The 16,058-nt window shown below is 31.9% G+C and overlaps 1 protein-coding gene across 2 annotated transcripts in view; it reads right to left on the bottom strand.

Annotated features, from left to right (window-relative positions):
• The window catches only part of LOC139499461 (ankyrin repeat and IBR domain-containing protein 1-like), a 53,286-nt gene extending 37,496 nt beyond the window's left edge, over positions 1-15,790 (bottom strand). Inside the window, exons 1-8 of one of the 2 annotated variants that reach the window (XR_011658194.1) lie at positions 15,684-15,790; positions 10,209-10,436; positions 8,853-9,066; positions 8,215-8,271; positions 7,494-7,619; positions 3,613-3,666; positions 2,575-2,692; positions 1,672-1,835 (exon numbers count right to left, since the gene is read on the bottom strand). Coding sequence is in view for 1 of the 2 variants with exons in the window: in XM_071288142.1 (XP_071144243.1) it covers positions 1,672-1,835; positions 2,575-2,692; positions 3,613-3,666; positions 7,494-7,619; positions 8,215-8,271; positions 8,853-9,066; positions 10,209-10,396 (921 nt within the window). In the remaining variant the exon portion in view is untranslated. The remainder of the gene's footprint in view (positions 1-1,671; positions 1,836-2,574; positions 2,693-3,612; positions 3,667-7,493; positions 7,620-8,214; positions 8,272-8,852; positions 9,067-10,208; positions 10,437-15,683) is intronic. The other variant, XM_071288142.1, reaches the window with a different exon arrangement.
• Between the last annotated feature and the right edge of the window lie 268 nt (positions 15,791-16,058).

Raw genomic sequence — 16,058 nt, 5'->3', positions numbered from 1 at the left:
ATTTGTTTTATTGTCCCCTACAAGAATATATATGGTTTAGGGGTGGGGATCTGGACCGTTTACAAGTTTTCAACCTAGAGGGGGTGGGGTGACCCCCTATGGACTTCCCTTTTATTTCATTTGATTTGTTTTATTGTCCCCTACAAGAATATATATGGTTTAGGGGTGGGGATCTGGACCGTTTACAAGTTGTCAACCTAGAGGGGGTGGGGTGACCCCCTAGGGACTTCCCTTTTATTTCATTTGATTTGTTTTATTGTCCCCTACAAGAATATATATGGTTTAAGGGTGGGGATCTGGACTGTTTACAAGATAATAGTACATTCTCAAATTGAACGGGGTAGGGGTGACCCCCAGGAACTTCCATCTAATTACATGTGATTTGTTTCATTGTCCCCTACAAGAATATATATGGTTAAGGGGTGGGGATCTGGACCGTTTACAAGTTTTCAAACAAGAAGGGGTGGGGTGACCCCCTAGGGACTTCCTTTTTATTTCATTTGATTTGTCTTATTGTCCCCTACAAGAATATATATGGTTTAGGGGTGGGGATCTGGACCGTTTAAAAGTTTTCCAACAAGAGGGGGTGGGGTGACCCCCCAGGGACTTCTTTTTTATTTCATTTGATTTGTTTTATTGTCCCCCACAAGAATATATATGGTTTAGGGGTGGGGATCTGGACTGTTTACAAGATAATAGCACATTCTCAAATTGAAGGGGGTGGGGATGACCCCCCAGGGCATCCCCCTATATTTCATGTGAATTATTTTATTGTCCTATTATCATTTCTGAAGACTGTATGTATCTATCACTTATAGTTTTCAAGTTATATTCATTTAAAAAATTTTGAAAATAAAATCCCATAGGGTTCTATAGTAAAACCCTCCCTGCTTTCTACCCCCCAAAATACCCCTTAATAGACCCCAATGCACAAACGAAAGATTGATGGCTCACCTAGACATATTAGTCTACCATTTTATGAAACCCTAAGTAAATCTGACAAGTGGTTTTGGAGAAACGCTGCGGACAAGTTCATTTTTTAAAGTGGCGGAAGAAAAAGAAAAAGAAAAAGAAGAAGAATAATAAAAATAATAAGAACTGAGCAAAAACAATAAGTCTCCAAACTTTGTTTGGGAGACTTAATAAAAAGCACAATTAAATATCAAAATATGCTTTATATAAAATTTATAAATGTATTCATATTAACATGATTAATTTAAAACTGGTCCATCTCTGCCTAATACTTTCAAGTACGTGTATCAGGTCCTGTGTTTTATCTTACAAATATTTAGCAGTAGAATCAAAGTGAACTGTACAAATGATACCTGATAGATTGCATAGATAAGAGTCTAGTGTTAATGACTTGATATTAACTCCTAGATGTCTTTAGTTTTCATTATAATTGTGTACATGGCATTAAAGTATAAATCTTATTTCTTTTTATTCATATTTCAATAATTTAAATTTCTGAAGAATATTTCATTCAAATAATTGTTATGATATCTATATGAAAGACAACATGACATTACAAATACCTACCTCAACGTCATGTTGACTGGTCATTGTTGGTTCCATGGAGGACAATGAATGCTGGACATGGGGTTGTTCAGAATACACTGAAGGAGGGGGTATAACACCTGACTTGAAGATCATGACATTACAAATACCTACCTCAACGTCATGCTGACTGGTCATTACTGGTTCTATGGAGGACAGTGAATGTTGGACATGTGGTTGTTCAGAATACACAGAAGGAGGAGGTATTACACCAGACTTCTCACAGCAAGCTTTAGGATCTGTCATCCAGGCCTCTAGTAAGATCTCTCTGGACCATTCTGTAATAGATATAATATTGAAACTTCTTTAGTTGATGTTTTGTTTCCCGATATATTTGTCTTCTGAATACAGTGGATTCTTTATCATTTACTGAGTACTAACTTTTTGTCAATTTCATGGATATAACTGACCAATAAATTTCAGGAATAAAAATAGTACTTTATGTTCTATTAATTTATATCTATATAGAGAATTTGTAAAAACTGCAAAATAAAGTATTTATTAAAATTTTAAAGGTAATATTTTTTTCAATGAATAAATATTGGTACCCCACAAAAATTATAAATGCACAGTATTTGGTTTTGAGGTCTGAGCTATTTGGTTGTTTCATTTAAGAGCTTGCTTTTTTATGTTTGTGATTGTCCATTATTTTGAGGTTACATGTTTGTGATCTTTGGTAATTGACATGCTTTTTAATTTACATTTAAAAGAATAGATTTTTATTCATATTTGTTTCTAATTAACAAAAAACAACAATTTAAGACATATTTTCTAAGTCACATATTTCAATTGCCAGCAGGTGTTGTATCACTTTTACTATATGGATATTTTCAAAACCTTTAAAATCCTCCATTTTTGTGTATTCATTGTAAGTTGAGGGTACATTTGAATAAAAAGAAACGTTGATTCATGTATCAGAAAGCTGTATTTATATTTCCTCATTCTACATAAAGTTTAGTTTGTTGTCATACGTAAACGTAATATTGTTATGGTTTAACTGCAAGCATTATACCATACCATGATTCCTGAGGAGTGCCTCAGCAGTAAACAAAGGAACACTCAACATGTCTGCTGTTTCTACCAGCAACTGGTCCTTGGCCTCCTGTAAATCTTGGGCTCTTAGTCCATTGTACTCCTATAAATAGAGAACACAAGAATAAACAATAAAACACTCAACATGTCGGCTGTTTACCAGCAACTGATCTATGGCCTCTTGTAAATCTTGGGCTCTTAGTCCATTGTACTCCTATAAAAAACAGTGTTCCTTAAAGTATCAAATGAGGTGCATCGAATAGAAATTGACCTTATGCATATGAATATTAATTGAACTTTGTACATCTATTAACCTATTCTTGGTTGAAAAATGTATCAACTGAAAGTCTGTTTGAAAATTGAGTAGTTATAACTCTACACAATATACCAACATTCATCTTTTATTTTGTGTTTGATTGTTACGAAATCAATTAAAGTCTTATATACATGTATGTACATATGTATATTTGCATACTTAAGGTCGATTTCCATCCAACACAGCTCACATTATAAATAATCCATGAAAATGATGTGAAAATCAGATGACCCTAACCAGTCCTTAGTTAAACACTATAATTATAAAAACCAACCATTCTAGCTCTGAAATAAGTTATGTTTCTTTTAATATACTTAATCACTATATATTTGTCTACCTTGACTGGAATTCACAGACATTCTGTATAATTTCAATGTCACAGAAAATGTTTGATGATACAAAAAAAAGTGATTAATGTTATACCATATAGCAGGTTTTTTTTGCAGGTGTAAAATTTCGTGATTTTCATGAATAAGGTATACAATATATTTTGGCGGTTATTATTTTGGCGAATTTAAAACTTTATCAATACCTTTGCGTGAACACTTTTAATTTGGGGAAATATATTTTGGCAATTTTGTTCTATCTGTGAAAATTTACACCACTTGAAAAATAACCCGCTATACGGTATGTCAATAGTTCGATTTCTCGGGTCAAGTGTCAAAGATTTTATAATAGGGATAAAGTATTTAACATACACATCATACCTCAGAGTCTGGCATTATATACATGTCTTCATCATCTAATTCTGGTCCATCTGCCTGTAATAAAAAAACACAAATCTTATTTAGAAGACTATTTTGATAACTTATATGTATTACTTATAGTTATAGTAAAACAAAATCTGAACATTCACAAGAAATCTAACTTGGTTGTAATTTCTCTTCTTTTAATTCATAAACCTTATTTTCATTTTAATTTTTAAATTAATAATAATTGCATAGCAATTACCAGCCATTCATTCAGAAATCAAAGTTACTAAAATGAATGGCTAAGGCCAACTAAAATTAATTAGTAGATTTTCATCCAAAGTTTTGAAAAAAATGGGGCGGGAGGGAGGATTTTACTTTTAAAATTTTATTTAATATGAAACCTTCTTGTGACGTGAACTTCATATATATGAAAGTGTTATAATTAGCTAATACCATGTACATGTGTAAACATGTATAAAGAATCGTACATAATTTTTCAAATTCTTAAATAAATATCTCTGATTGGCAACGACTGTTCTACATGGAATTGCTACTTTAGAAACATATTTCCAGTAAACAGTAAAATCATAGAGGAATTCTCTGTTCAGTAGGACTACTTTTTAAGCGATTGTTTGTATTCCTCACAAAATTATGCAAATGCAATGGTATGCAACACAAGTATTATATGAATGAAATAAGAACTCAAACAGTGTTGGTAATAGTAGGGTTGTGCTTTTAAGATTCTCAAGTTATGCAAGACTGAAGCAAATATATATAACAATGTAAAACATGAAGTTGTTTAATGACTCTTTTAAGGGTATTTTGTATTTTTAAACAAAAACAATAGCCATGGGTAAATCGAAGGGCTTTCTGTGACACAATGTGTTTGTTTGCCGACTTTTTAAACTCAATATACGGTCATTGATCTAACAAGTTCGTGCTTTTGTCAGTTTCTTTAATCCTGTTATGTTTTTTTTCTTGCGCTTTTGAAATCTTTCAGAGCCTACATTTGCTGACACGAAGTCAATGTTTTATTTAAAAAAAAATCCACAGTTTTCTAATGCCAGAAATTTCCAATTTTTGACATACCCTGATTTGCGTTCTTGGACACATCGCATTACTTGTTACTCGAATATTTCATGCACTTCTGGTAATCTATCTCTATTCTCCGTAGATGATATTGTCATCATTGAGCAGCAGAATTTGTCAACGAAATCATTTTAAAGTACTCGAAACAAGAAATATGAAAACCGAAATTTGAAACAGGAAGTTCGAATGAAACGAAATTCTTGACTGTTACCGGTAACGGAAATGAAAAAAATCCGGAAATCGTAAATTTTTCAAAATAAAAAAAATCGGGGTGGGACGATTTCAGAGGGGCGGGCGGGGATGAAAATCTTTCAATTAATTTTAATTGGCCTAACCAGAAAGCAATAAGAGATTATTATAATGGTAACTATGTCATGCATGATACAAACTCCCCATCAGACTGACATGTTTTCATAACAATAATTCAGAGAAAAACACAAGATAATGTCAGCAATACCCCTTTCCTCTATGTGTGTGTGTGTGTGTGTGTGTGTACATATTCTGTACCAAGTCAGAAGCCTGTAATTCAGGGGTTGTTGTGTTGCTGTGTTTGATATTTGTTTTTCATTCATTATTTTGTACATAAATCATGAAAATAGTTTCTCATTTCAATTGTTCTAGATCTATGTTCATCATTTTGAGCTTAAGGTCGTTTATAGCTGATTATGCTGTATAGGTTTTATCCATTGTTGAAGGCGGTACGGTGACCTATACTTGTCAATTTCTGTCTCATTTGGTCTCTTTAGGAGATTTGTATCATTGGCAATCATACCACATCTTTTTATTTTTATACATAAGAGTGTGTATATGATAGTTTGATTCAAGCTAATAAATATAACCCCTTTTATATATATTCATTTCTTATTTTGGCGTATGAATATTTGAATGCGCCTTGACTCGGTAATTCAGTTATCATACATATATATCTTTCGATTTCCAGCCTTAAGGATGTACTTAGGTGATCTAAGGTAATTTTAAATAAATCAAGAATGCAAAATTGATACCTTAAGCTAGAAGAGTATTAGTTAAGGATCAAAATAAGCTAAAAATATTGTTAGGTCATGGAGCTCCTTTTCGAGATATTTGATTTATAAAATGTTGGCAGGAAAAGGATGACTCAGACTTTTACCTTACCGGTATATTTGCATTAGTATTATTTGGGTCTCAAATCAAAAGAAAGAAAAATCAAGAATCTGCTGAAGTTTTGTCAAATGACCTTTTATGAGCTATTGAGTCTTATGTTAAAAGATAAATAGGTGTTATGGGGCAAAATATTTTACCTTGTATCATATAAAAACACCAAGGAGTCTGAACATTTGACACTTATTCCAAAACCTCACCTAAGTACATTCTTAACTCTTCAAAATTCACTGGTCAGATCGACACGTATATTTTGCATTAATGATATGTTATTAATTAGACAATATACGTATAGTGTCTTGAAGTAGGAAATTTATTTGTATGAGGCTTAGAAACAGGGGGACAATGTGAGATTTTACAAAGCATTTTCCCCTATTACATGCCGAATACAAATAAATTTCATATTTCAAGACACTATATGTATATTGTCTTTATACTGAAATCGATAAAAACAAGAATGTGTCCAAAGTACACGGATGCCCCACTCGCACTATCCTTTTCCATGTTCCATGGACCGTGAAATTGGGTAATTATCTAATTTGGCATTAAAATTAGAAAGATCATATCATAAGCAACAAGTGTACTAAGTTTCAAGTTGATTGGACTTCAGCTTCATCAAAAACTACCTTGACCAAAAACTTTAACCTGAAACTCCCACCTTCATTTTCTATGTTCAGTGGACAGTGAAATTGGGGTCAAAAGTCTAATTTGGCTTAAAAATCAGAAAGATCATTTCATAAGCAACAAGTGTACTAAGTTTCAAGTTGATTGGACTTCATCTTCATCAAAAACTACCTTGACCAAAAACTTTAACCTGGACGGACGAACGGAACCACAGACGGACGGATGGACAGACGGAGGGACGAACGGAGCCACAGACCAGAAAACATAATGCCCCTCTACTATCGTAGGTGGGGCATAAAAATTAAATATGTAACAAATATTGTTAAAAAATAAAATGTTTGAAATTTCCCTCTTGGTAACCATTTTAGGATATTTCCCTATGAGTGTAGTCTAGGCGGTAAGACATTGACATTTTAAGGAATTAAAAGGGAAAATGAACTTAATTAATAACATTTAATAAACATGGTATATAAATTGCTAATTTAAAGACATAACAAGTTTAAATTCATAAAAGTTTGACCATTGTTACTACATGTTGTAATGGTTGTGACGTGACATGACGTTGTTGATGAAATACAGTAGTTCCAGTAAGTAGTTAGTTAAAGTCATTGATGTATAAAGCTAACGTTTATACGTATAGATTTATCTGTATAGTAAAATAGCTGATTGCAGTATAAATAGAGTTATCTCTTTTTCTGATTGAACATTTTTATATTTGTAGATTTCCTACCATTTATTTAGAGATTTGAAGACCATGATTTACAGAACTGTCACACTTCATAATTATTAAACTGATCTTTGCAATTTCTCATCCCACATTGCTATTTATTTTATTTTTGCATTATTAAGACATTCTTTATGTTTGCATGTACATGTATATGTGTGTGTACATGTGAATGTGTATGAATGTCACTTACAGAGAAGACCATTTTAGATTCTAGGTACAAGGCAATATCAGCATGTCCCCCTTTTTCTGCACTGTCACATGGCATCTGATTATTTATATGTGTGTGTATGTGTGTATGTGTAAGGATGACACTTACAGAGAAGACCATCTTAGATTCTAGGTACAAGGCAATATCAGCATGTCCCCCTTTTTCTGCACTGTCACATGGTGTCTGATTGTCACAGTTCTCCTGGAATAATGGTGCTCCGTGCTGAACCAACATCTACAGAAAAATAATAATGAAGGTTATATGTTTATATATGACTCATAATAATTATGTCTTATGTTTTCCTGCTAACTGTTATGATAACACCATTCAAAATCCAACAGAGTTTGTTGATTAAGAACAATTATATAAGACTATTGGAATTTCCCAAACAAGGATTACAACAAGACAAGAATAGATCTTTTTACTATGGGCTATTTAAAAAAAAATGATGCCTAAGTGTGACAAACATAGTAAAAAATAAAGTCATTGCAATTTTATTTTCTATCATTCTATTTGAATCCAGAGACATTCAAGTTTACAAACCTACCATGGGTTAATGCAAAAAAATAAAACAAAAAATTTACAAAATTTTACTCATAAGAATTCATCAACTTTTCAAAGGAAACAACATACTACTATTATCAACTTACAAACATTTATAAGTATAAATATATCATCTTTAATTTGATGATTTTTATATGCGTGTACATGTAAGCTGCACTCATATTCCTTAGAATTTACTTCTGCAAAAAAGATACCTTCCAAACCATTCATAAGAACACAGCGAAAATAGTACAAATACGCTGTATCCAATGATAACCAAACTAACCTCTACACATTGTTTAAGTCCAGACAGGGCAGCATAGTGTAAAGCTGTGTTCTGTTCCTGAAAGTAGATACCAAAATTATACATTCTATAGGCAAAGACAGAGAACCATAACAAGGCAAAAGTGTGTTCAGATTCTCAAAAAGGATCTGGACGTAAACATTATTTTGATTCCAAAAAGTGAAAAATTACTTTTGACTTGAACAATACATTACCACAATGATTGATATCCTTCCTAAGCAAATCGGTTCACCCCTGATTTTAATGTGTTTCATGCTTCTAAGTCATTAATTGTCTATGGTACAATTTATTTATTGTTGACTTTTTTAGCTATGATTTTTCTCTGTTTTTTCTTTGAGTCGTGGACTGTTATTTTATTCCTTTTTGTCTCCTCTGTTTTTCTATAACTTTTTTCTGTTTCACTTTTAACTTTTGTTTTGATAGATGTTTTTCTTTTTTCATTACTTTTTTGTCTTGCTGTAATTCTTTAAGTGACTGGTTAAGTCTATCCTCTCTCTTTTTTCCACTGTATTACACATTTATATTGTATACACTAATAGTAATTCAATTGCTACCAATATTTGAAATTATGACCTTGTCTAAAGATAGGAACAAGAAAACATAGATGCATCATATATTACCTCATCCTGAGCCCCTAAGTTTACTCTTTCTGTCTCATTATCCTCCAGTCTGGCCCCACGCCATTTCAGCAGCATGGCAAGACATTCTGATCTCTTCTTCATGACAGGATAAACGAGTGAGTGTTCTGCCTTCTCCATACACACACAGTGTAGACAAGTCTGTTTCATACCGTTTGTTTTGTTCGGATTTCCATTGTGTTCAGACAAGAAAATCCTAAAATTAAAATATAAGTTATCATAGTATCAATGACTGTGGTCTCTTGTATTATTGCATCTTCCTTGTTTATGAAAACAAGTATGTGACCTATAGTCATGATAGTTGTTAATTTCTGTGTCATTTTGGTTTCTTGTGGACAGTAGTCTCATTATCAATCATACCACATCTTCTTTTTTATATAACAAGTTGAAACACATTTTTTTACTTCCGTACATCAATTAAAAATAAGAAAATAAAATTATAGTGTTATATCCACAAAGGTTATAGTTTTGTTTACATTTAAGACTTATTCTCATTCCAGGTAGTTTTTTGTGGAAAAATTGTGACATGGACAACAGAAAATATCCAAATAAATATAAACAGATAATGATAATATATTAGAAGCTTTCAAGAGTCTCATCACAAAATTAGAATCAAATAATTTATTTTATTTTTTTTTTAAAAGAAAAAGAAAAGAGCCTGTCATAAAGTCATCTATACTATTAAACGAGAAGACCTCATTTTGTGTGTCGCTTCTCTTCCTTCCACAATAATTTAATCAGCTTGCCTCTGTGTCCTATAGGTAACATGCATAGTCGCATTTGTCATCCATTCTTATGATTTCGCGGGTGTGATCTAGTATAAATTAGCGTAATACCCAATCTAACATTTCATCCCCTTGTACATCAATAATAAACTGCTCATTTCTTTTGACAACCAGCTTGCGTCGTTTGTTTTCTCTTATTTTTGAGTGTAAATTGACATTGCGATAAGACGTGTCACGGTACTTGTCTATCCCAAATTCATGTATTTGGTTTTGATGTTATATTTGTTATTCTCGTGGGATTTTGTCTGATGCTTGGTCCGTTTCTGTGTATGTTAGTTACATTGTAGTGTTGTGTCGTTGTTCTCCTCTTATATTTATGCGTTTCCGTCAGTTTTAGTTTGTTACCCCGATTTTGTTTTTTGTCCATGGATTTATGAGTTTGAACAGCGGTATACTACTGTTGCCTTTATTTACCGTAACAAGCTTTTCATTGCAAACTTTGAGGCATAAGTAGTGGCGTATCATGATCGTGTGAGTCACCGTACAAAAAGTTAGGATCCAGAGCTTTACATTCTACGTAGCTCAATACTGTTGTTATACTGGTAAAACTTACCGTAACAAGCTTTTCATTGCAAACTTTGAGGCATAATGTAGTGGTGTCTCATGATTGTGTGAGTCCCCGTATGAAGAGTTCGGATCGAGAGCCTTCCGGAGCTCACTACTGTTGTTATACTGGTTGAGAGCAGCATACTCATCCCCATTACTTAGATGCTTACGGAACTTGGAAGAAGAACTTCCCATAATCAAGTCATCTTGTTGTCATGGAGATAAAAATGGAGACCTGTCAAAAGAAAAGAACTCAAACTAGACATGCTAGATATGTTTTAAAATGAAATTATTGTAGCACACAAATGTTATTCCATATGTTCTAGATTTCAATATTCAACTTGAGTTTTTCAGGTTAACATTTGGTATGACAGGTATCACTGTGTATCATTTATGTGGTCAGCTAAACACTGTACACAGCGCTTGTTTTCAGAATAAAATATTGAAAAAAAACATATTCATCAAAGATTGCAATACCAATTATTGATACAACTATACTTACAGTACCCTTCAAGAGGACCAACTCTCCCACACCCTACACCGAGGAAAATGTCGGAGCCACTCCGAAAAACTCCGATATTCCTCCCAAAATGTTGGGAGGAATTTGGGAGTAATCTCTCCCAAAATCAGGTAAATGTTTATTGTGATAACGAGCTCACTCTCTACACCGAGGAATTAATTGCCCTTATCCTACTTTGATCTCTACCGGCACAAGACTGAATGGGTAATTGGATTACCTGACAGGTAAAGGTTGAAGTAATAAAGAATTATATTTCCGGTCTACTGTATCAGTTTAAGTGTCAAACAGGTGTATAATTTTAAATGTCTTCTATTCTTATTAAATTTAATTTGTGGTAATAAAAATAAACTAAAGTCAAATTATTTTCGTATTTTTTGTTAGCCCATCTAAAAATATCTTAACCTTAATGTACTTGCTTTTTAAAAAAAAACGATTATAAAATATAGTGGAATATGTGAAAAACCAAATATTCTACTTCAAAGTTAGTCTTTATTTAAAAATTATATGTCTAAAAGTTTTGCATATGCAAGTAAAAAGGAAAATTTATTCACCATTCATTAGGCATAATAATAGCCCCGTAATAATTGTGTAAATCTACGGCCGTTTATTTTTACGATTATCTAATTGCTGGAATGAATAAAAGATTTAAAAGCAAAATGTTGTTGTTAATTCTTTCAATTGTATTTAAGTTTAATAGAAAAATAAAAACTACTTAATTTTGACCTCGATGTCTTCACCAGTAAATTAATAGTTTATTTACGAAATGAACATACTTGTGTAAAAATAACCGGAAACTTTCGCTAAATTAATCTGAGCAGTTGAAAGAAAATTATAAAATTACGTGTCTGAAAGTTTTGTATCTTTGTATAATATTTATTTTCGCACAATGAATGTAAATTTGTGTATTTTAAACAAAAGATTTTAAAAACAATTATTTGCCGTGAGAAGACAATTCCACGATACACATCTCAGTTATCAACAGTTTGGGTTGAACTTGAACTTGACTTACTTAACAATGTTAAATGCTAAAAATAGTTAACATCAATTTTATCCAAGCACGAGTTTTTTAAAGGGCGGGAAAAAATATCGCGTACTAGTAAACTCAGGTGACCTTTCTAGACGACCGTGGGAAAGTCCATTCAAGGTTTCTAAAGTTGCAGAACGACATTTTTGTGCAATCGTATTGAGGCTCCGGAAGGTCCTTTTACAATTGATTAATCGGAAAAATATAATTCTTATCCGAATAAACGAGAACACATCTTTAACTATTTGAATGTTAATGTTTTATCTTTCAAAAAGGGAAGTAGCCTGGACATTAGTTATATGTCCATGGTCAATAATATAAATTACGGTTGATGAAATATTGAAATTATGATGGAAATTGTCCGGGTGAATAATTGTATTCAAATGACAATAATACGATAAAGAACTGCCAATTGTAGGCGTTTGGGAAATTTTGAAAATAAAATGATGACTGACTTAACTGGAATAGAATATTATGATGGGCAATTTTGAGGTTTGATATTAATTAAAGGATTAGTGACCTATCGGATAGCGATAAGCGGATTACTTATCATCACAACTTTTAACATCTTTTGTAAACGTTTACTGATTGAGCGTCATAAACTTGTCAAACGCATGAAGACCGGTAGAATTATAATACTTTAAAGTGAAAATATTTTTACACTTTCCAAATTTAAATGACGAAATTGATATAAATACTTTCGTCAATTTGAAACCCGTTCTGTAAAATGCGAAAATGACGAGCGATATCAATATAACTTGAAGTTATTTCCTTTGTTCAACAGACTTGTCATTTTACAGTTTCTGTTAGTAATTTAAATTATTCTAGTCTGTATAAATGTACCGAGGTTGTGAAACATAATATTTCACATGGCGCATTTAATTAAGTTTACTTGATGATCCGATGAATCGTGTTACCGAAAAAACAACATGATTTTATTAGCCAGTTGATTTTTTAAATAATGAACAATTAATGCACCGATATTGCTTATTGAATAAGTTATAAAAGATGCCAATTGTGGCAAAATCGTCCTTGTTGAAAGAACGCAATGTATGACCTGACGGGATTGTAAGAGAAACACAAAATAACAAGTATTTTCTTCATACTTTTTCGTATGTACGTTTTATTTCAAAGATAATGTCAAAGGACAAAAACATATAAGATAATAATAATCTTATTCTAAATGATATTGTCACATCTTTATCTGTCAAAGAAAGGAAAACATTTTCAATTTTTAATACCGTGATTTTAAAGCACACCTGTGCAACCAAGATCGTTTAATGTTCATAGGTAAATTATCTGGGTAATCCGATTATGTTGTCACGCGTCGTTAATTTTTAGTAATTCCGATGGCCAATAAACCAATTAACAGCCACGCCGTGTTGGGAGAGAATCTTTGGAGGATTTTAGGAGTGAAATCCGCGGTACTCAGTGTAATTCCGAGAAACACGGAAATCGGAAAAAAACGAAATCGAATCGATATTTTTGAAGGGTACTGTATTGCACACGCACAGTGGCCTTCTATCAGAAAAAGAGTTGCATTGAATATAGAATTATATCGGATGAGACAAGTGGCAACTTCTTTGACAAGTAATTGCACATGTTTTTAGTAATCATTCTTGTTTTGGGAAAATAATGAGAGATCTAGATCTGCAATCATCAACCTACGACCAAATCATTTCTTAAAACATTATTTATGTTAAGATTAAGGTACACATTGATATTATTTAAACAAAACAAAGATTTTCATTACTGTGTGAGGTCAAAATCGGATATATTATTGGTATGGCAATGGTAATAATTACCCACAATAGGGAAGAATCAGTCATCATGGTCATGTCAGTGTTACTTATGAGAATATTTATGAAATGCATTTTAGGACATATACATGATTTTATATGAAAATTACAGGTAACAAGTAGATCAAGTCAAATTTTTATCAGATTGAAATATTTTTTGCTCTGCATCCTTGGCAGTGTGCTTGGTTTGAATTCAGCTACCTTCTGTAGCATCAAATCTTTCCTCTATTAAAAAAAGCTATTTTTGGAAGGCATGCACGAAATCACCGAACATTGGAGGAACTCTCAGAACAGGAGTTTCCCCAATTTTGGACACACATTACCATGATTACACAAAAACTTGAGGTTGAAACCCTACAAACTGATAATTTTATGAAATAAAATATGTACATGATGTATGTCATGTATGTTAGGAATGTATTCACACAATATTATCCAATTATTGGTTTTATCAGTTGAATGAAGTGAAGTCATAAGTCTTAGGTGCGCGGATACACCAGACTGCACCGTAATGTTTTTTCCATCCCAACTTAAATGCCTATTTAAATTTGTTTCACATATTACTTTCAACATGTTCAATTCATACATTTCTTTAGATTATTATTAGTGCCTATAATAATAATAATAAAAAATAATAATAATAATAATAAATTCTTTATTTAAAGAGGGTAAACACAGTTAGTTTCAATAACTAATCTTCCCTGAGGCCCTCATATACATGTATACAATACAAGTAAAAAAAAAATAATAACTATAATATATACATTATATATAAGAAAAAAGAAAACCTATGAGTAACAATAAACAGTACAAAATGTATCTCAGGTATATCACTGGTTAAAAGCAAGTGTCTATTTGATGTATATTTAATATTGGGTGAGAAGGATATAGCTTTTATTTTATTACATGGACACTGTGTTTAACCCCTTATTAAAACATGTTAAGGTTCATCATAAGGAATTGAAAAATATGGCCGTGTTTACACCTCCAAAATTACTATGAGTACAGACAAACTGGTACATCCAGGAAAGTTTTAAGGCATGGCAGGAACTAGATATATAAAGTTATATGAAGTCTACGTTTCAGAAAATTAAAAACTTACCTGGATTTTGATGTTCATTTTTTTCCAGTCTGCAGAAGATAGCAAAATAAACAAACACCCGAGTTTCATTTGATACGGTCCACTCAGTTAAACAGTTTAAACCTGTTAAATCACCTGTTGTTTACAGGTGTCTATTGTCCATCTATTGTCCATTTAAATCAATACTACTCACAACATTGATTATATGAGGGGAGCTTCTCAATCGTTTTCACTACTTAGTTAATTTTTGCACCTTCTGCAGGAACGAAAAAAAATGGACAGCAAAATCTAGAAAAGTTTATAATCTTCTGAAACATAAAATGCATTTAAAATTTATATATCTAGTTCCTGCCATCCCTTAAAACTGTTGCAGGTGTATAGGTTAGTCTGTACTCAGAGTAAAATTTGGGGTGTAAATACGGCCATTTTAGCCAAAAGGTTATGATGAACCTTAAACATGTTAAAATTTGGCATTGATGATTGAGGAAAAATCTGAAGCGATACGCCAAGACAAAAGATCGTATATAAATATGGGAATATATATACAAAACAAATGTGTTTTCTGCGTTTATTTTCATTGTTCCTCATCTGTTGTTGGGGCAACATTTCAGATTTTTCCACAAAGACAATTTTTTTTTAAATGAATTCATGATTTTGTCCTAAATCAGACTGTGTCCTTTTTTAAATAATAAGAAACACTCTGTATAGACATTGAACACCTCGATTCATAAATTATCTCATATTTAACGAATTATTTCATATTTGTGTTATTTTTTTGGTATTTGGCAACAAATATGACAAATTAAGTTAAGAAGATTTCCCTAATGTAAAGAAACAATATTATATTATTTTATTACTTTATTTCTTAGACCAAATTTACACATTACTAGCGGATAGACTTCGTCCTCTTTCCGATCTACTGTCTCATGTGAGATGAAAAGAATAAATCTCAGACTCGGGCCTCATATAATTTATATACTGATTTATATAAACATTTAACCTCTGAACTGTCACCTAAGTTGTAAGCAATGTCGAATTTCTTATTGACAAGTAACTACCATAAGTCAATGTAGTAAACCTCTTTGTTTGTGAGTTACATAATATTTCTTTGTCTGTTTGTTGACAAAAATATTTCTGACTTCCAACTTTACGTCTGTTCGACTTTTTCATTTTTATTAATAAACACAATACACGATTACAGATTAATTTTTTGAAAAATACCATTTATTGATGTTTTATTTTAAAAAGTGGTATTAAGTTCAGTATAAAATGTGAAACTTAGAAATAGGCAAAATAAGCAAACCATTAATTGCATAAAATATTGAAGCAAATCGAACAGACAGTAGCCGGAAGTGGTTAGAAACATAGAAAAAAGTGCGTAGCCGGACTAAAATCCGTGTTTATCTTTCATATTATTTCTTTATTCTTTTTTT

Source organism: Mytilus edulis, chromosome 12 (assembly GCF_963676685.1).
Source record: "Mytilus edulis chromosome 12, xbMytEdul2.2, whole genome shotgun sequence".
Taxonomy (NCBI): Eukaryota; Metazoa; Mollusca; class Bivalvia; order Mytilida; family Mytilidae; genus Mytilus; species Mytilus edulis.
This window is presented reverse-complemented; position numbering and strand designations above follow the sequence as displayed.